The 4,929-nt window shown below is 43.8% G+C and overlaps 1 protein-coding gene across 1 annotated transcript; it reads right to left on the bottom strand.

The window, feature by feature from the left end:
* Window positions 1–2,751: 2,751 nt before the first annotated feature.
* Window positions 2,752–4,174, bottom strand: LOC119305093 (glutamic acid-rich protein-like). The gene is made up of 3 exons (XM_037581708.1): window positions 4,012–4,174; window positions 3,421–3,477; window positions 2,752–3,318 (listed from the first exon to the last, which is right to left on the bottom strand). The coding sequence occupies exons 1-3, from the start codon at window positions 4,157–4,159 to the stop codon at window positions 2,981–2,983; spliced, it is 543 nt and encodes a 180-aa protein (XP_037437605.1). The 5' UTR covers window positions 4,160–4,174; the 3' UTR covers window positions 2,752–2,980.
* Between the last annotated feature and the right edge of the window lie 755 nt (window positions 4,175–4,929).

The following is a 4,929-nucleotide window of genomic DNA, read 5'->3' as shown; positions in this document are numbered from 1 at the left end:
CTCTTCTTCATCGTCTCTGCACTCAAGGCTTATAAACCGCTCCTAGTCCCTCTCACTTCGCGAGGTGGGACTAAAAAACAGCTTGCCATAACCTCCTAAACCCGAATACTTCGAAAGAGATTGTCCAGTTTGTAAACGAAGTGCATCCAGTTTTTGCCGTAACCCTCTCTACTTTTTTGAACATGATATGTGGGTGAAATGATGATACCATGCCAAGTTTCAACTTTTTCAGAGTTCATTTGTAGTGATTTTCAATTTCCAGGTCATTTAGTTCTCAAAACAAATCATTAAATGCATGAAAAATAGCAAATGAAGGCATAAACGGTTGAAAGTTGATGGCGTCGCTTTGAATGGTGCATACTGAACGCAAAACATATAAGAGCATTTAGATCATGATCTTATATTTCTTTACAGTCTAAATTGTCAATATGATCTTATAACATCAAAAATACTTTGATCATCAATGATCTTTGTGTGTACAATCTGAATTGTCAATATGAGTCATCAACGATTTATAAACCGATGAAGACTCATATTGCGGCCACAAATTCTACACATAGAGTTCAATGAAGACCAAGTGCTTGTGATAGTTTGAGAAATAACATATTTAAGGTGGTAAAAGGCTTGTTAGGGGAGCGAGGTGGGACTAAAAACAGCTTGCCATAACCTCATTAGTACCGGTTCGTGGTACGAACCGGCACTAAATTGTGATGGTGGGACCATAGCCTGACCGCAGGCTGACACACCCTCTTTAGTACCGGTTCGTGGCATGAACCGGTACTAATGGTTCGCCACGAACCGGTGCTATTGATCGCCGCCACGAACCGGCACTAGTGTACACATTAGTGTCGGCTGAAATTCCAACCGGCACTATTGTGCTTCACATTTGACCCTTTTTCTACTAGTGCCTCTGGAACTTGTTGAGGTTGAGAATACCAAGGTCAATGGGTCTTGTGTATTGCTGATGCCTGAGACCGTCCTGTAGTTTTTCTGCTCCTTTAGACCTCCTCCCATGCAAAGGTGCTTAGATAAGGTGCTAAGTGCATTAAACACCTTAGCAACTCAACTCCCCAATGCATGGGTGCTTAACTTGTTGTTGCTAAGCATACTTTATTTAAGACTAGCCACAGTGGGAGTAACTTCAGCAGTAGCATCGAGTCCAACTCAGTAAATTTGCTTATGTGGCAATGAGTTAATGAGGAGAGAGGTAGTTTGAGTAACTTAGCTAGTTACGGTAACTTCAGGTGTCCCAATGCAATATGAGTCTATAACCTAATAAATGAAGCTTTGCATGACACCACACTTATGTTACTATCCACTATGAAGGTAGTAACATAGTCTAGAAATATGTGTATGTTACTAGTGTATGTTACTCTTCACTTCACTGTGGCTAGTCTAATTAGTTAGCACCTAAAGTCTTACATCCATTGGTCAAGTTGTTTCATTTAAGTGGTTTGCCTAGGTTCACGCGTTTGACATTGGTTCTTCCTGGATCACCAAAATGCTCTCTCTCCTCGTTAATTGTTGTGCCATGTCACTTTTTTTGCTTATGTGGCGTGCTTAGCACCTATCCATCATGGAGCACTAGGAAAGGCCTTACAGGGCCGGCCCTGTGTTTCGGGAGGGCCTAGGCGAACCCGACGACATAGGCTCCTATGTCCTAAGTCCTAAGACAATATATATGTATGTGTGTGTTATATATATAACTTATTAAAAGTAACTTCCAATCACACATCTTTAGTTTAAAATATGAGTATAATAATTCAAATGACTCCATCTAGAACAATAATAACCAAATTCGAACCGACTCCATAAAAAACAATGGTACTAAAAAGATCGCAAAACGAAACTAACATGACATGATTACCTCAAATAAGAACGAAATTTATAGATCGGATGAATAACAAAAAATTGATAGATTGGACTAGAATACGTACATATTAAATAAAAAATAAATAAACTACTGAGATTGTCAAATTGAGGTTTGGGGATGGACAGGAAATGGATGCGTACTTCTTGACATCCAGTCGGATGCGTACTTGTATAGGTATTGCCGTATTGCCACGGTGCCGGATGCCGGATGGCCGGGCTGCCGCCTGCCTACGGGACTGCTGTGTGGCGGCGACGGCGAGCCGGCGAGGCGAGGGCGACACGGCAAGGGCCAAGGGGCAAGGCGCCGAGCGAGCGAGAAGGCCGACGGGCGGGCGAGGGCGACGAACCTACGAGTCACGGCGCCGCTTCACCTTCGCGTATCCATCAGCGATCGCTAGCTAGCTATATCTGGGCCGCCTAGTCCATCCTATTTTTTTCTTTAATTCTTTTATAATTTTTTACTTGCTTTTTGCTGGGCTATAGTATATGTATATACTTCATCATGTGCCCACCCCTCGCCTGGGCCGGTCGTCGCCCCGTCGCCCATGCCCCAGGGCCGGCCCTGAGGCCTTAGACGCTGTGGTTTTGTCTCTAGTTCTCCCTACTGCACTGAACTCTATTGTTGTGGTTGTAGGTGGTAGCACGTTTTCACCCCGTAGCGAGAGCTTTGATGGCGGATTCTTGGTTGAGCAATTAATGGAAAGGGGTTGTCCCTGTTGGAAAAAGGGAAAACAAGTTTGTTTCTTTGGAAATCAGCAAGTCTATTGGAATCAAATAGTTCGTGGAACATAGACATAGTACATCGTAATAAGAATGTTTACTCTGCAAGTGCAGAGCATCATTATTAACTCTCTTGGGTTGTTTATTCAGGACAGAATGTGTGAAGCGCATAATTACTCAACAAATGAAATGTCCCCAAATTACAATGTTTCACTAGCATACTTTAGACAGAAACATAGTGGTACACAGACATACATAAATTGGCATGCGTACGTGCATGCAGGGTTCAAGTACAAACATAACAGACTTAGTCTATAGCTGCCCAGAAGATGCATAAGACTTCTTATTACCAGCAAATCATCTACCATGTCTTAAGCACAACTTGGAGTTAGCTGAGGTCCTCGCCATTGCCATCGTCAGTCTGATCGCCATCATCGTCGTCAGTCTGATCCTCCTTTTTCTTGTCACCGTCACCGTTTCCGTCAGCCTCCTCCTCCTGCTCCTCATCCTCATTGTCAGCCTCCTCTTCATCCTCCTCCTCCTCATCCTCATTGTCAGCCTCCTCTTCATCCTCCTCCTCCTCCTCCTCTTCATTGTCAGCCTCCTCCTTGTCAGTCTCCTCCTCGGGGTCTATCGAGAAGGGGCTCTCTGTCGAGAAAGTGGTCACCATGCTACTAGTGTCTTCATCCTCCACCACGTTATCTGTGATGTTCAGTGTTACAATCCCTGCAGGTAGCACACAGTATAGAGACCAAAATTAATTCGCAAGTCCACTCAAAGATAAGAAAATTGCACCTAGAGATAACAAACACGACGCGCCGTACGTACACTCATCGTCCCAAGAGGTAGGTTGCACGTTCTCAAGCCGCCGGTTTTCCAGCTCTTCTGCATGGTAGAAAGATTTGTATGCACATCAAATGCATTGTTAAGCTCTCCTAATATGAAAATTGTGTAATCAAGAAAAATATATTGACTCGATTTGTGTGTAGCAAGTCCAAACATTTTTTTAGGAACTAGTGAATAGAGAAGATCAAATCGTTTCCTATATACGAGGCCATGCATTATCGGACACAAATAGCATATTAATTTTGGTCAACTACAAAGTGAGCTTGGAACGTGAATAGCTCAAAAAAGTTTGTTTTTCCGGTTCTTCAAAAAGAAAACGTCCAAAAAACATAAATCAAGATTGTACACATGACCAAGTATTATATTTAGTCTTTAAATCTGTGCAAAGTTATGCATTCCATGGCCATATGGGAAAAGAAAGAGGGAATCAAAGTACAAAATGCTGCTATTCAGCCACTCTATCTTGTCTTTCTTGTGAAGAGAACACAAACTTATCAAGCATGTTTCCTCACGAAGAATTGCAGGCACGTAGTTATGCAAGAAACGTAATCAAAGAAGAAATATCTCACTTACCAGCGGTCAGCACACGTTTCTTGCTCTTTTTCTTGCCTTGATTGTTTCCACCGGATGAACCGCCACTGTCCATTTTGTTCTTCTTCTCTTGGCTTTTTTCCCTCTTCAACTTTAGTGTTGTAATGTATGTGCAGTGCGGAGTCCCCATTCTCTATCCTTTTATAAGAGGCTGATATAGCACACATGGGCTACGGTTAATTCAGTGCAGTGCACACAACATGCACACATAAAAGTTGATACGCACAGGTCATGAAATATTTTCTATCCAGTCCCGCACATGAAAACTGTAGCATAGTCCACATCAATCATGCAGCCCAGGCACATGCAGTCTTCATTGCATCATAGTACAGTTTACTAGTGGGCACCTCACAGGCCCACCCAAAACCCTTTCCCTCACTGCACCCTTTCCTGCCCGAAGCGGTCAGTGCCGCATTCATGCTGGTCCAGACCAGACGTGACCTCTCACTGGAGCCGGAATTAAAACGTGTGTGTCGGCCGAGAGCCTTGCCCGGCAATTCTTCAATGAATTGCCGAAGCTAAAAACATTTCCCCCTTTTTCGTTCTAGCAATGGATTCTGATTTGATGTACATATACAAGCACTATGTTGAGTCGTCCGATGAGGAGGAGAACTCGGATGAGACGGCGATGATGCAGACGGTCCTTGAAGACGCGAGCGTGTGGAGGAGCATGTTCTCAATTTCAAGGGCTCGATTAAGGGTCATCGAGTGCTCAACGGCAACAAGGCACACGGTTGACACTGCTGGACGACTACTTTGCCCCGGATTCACTCTTCGCTGACCATTTTCGCCGGTGTTTTCGGATGCGCAAGACTGTCTTCGATCGTTTGTACCATTGCGTCCGGTCCTATGATGACTACTTCATCTTGAAGAAAGACGTTGTGGGAACGGTTGGCTTCT

Source organism: Triticum dicoccoides, chromosome 5B (genome assembly GCF_002162155.2).
Source record: "Triticum dicoccoides isolate Atlit2015 ecotype Zavitan chromosome 5B, WEW_v2.0, whole genome shotgun sequence".
NCBI classification, from domain to species: domain Eukaryota; kingdom Viridiplantae; phylum Streptophyta; class Magnoliopsida; order Poales; family Poaceae; genus Triticum; species Triticum dicoccoides.
This window is presented reverse-complemented; position numbering and strand designations above follow the sequence as displayed.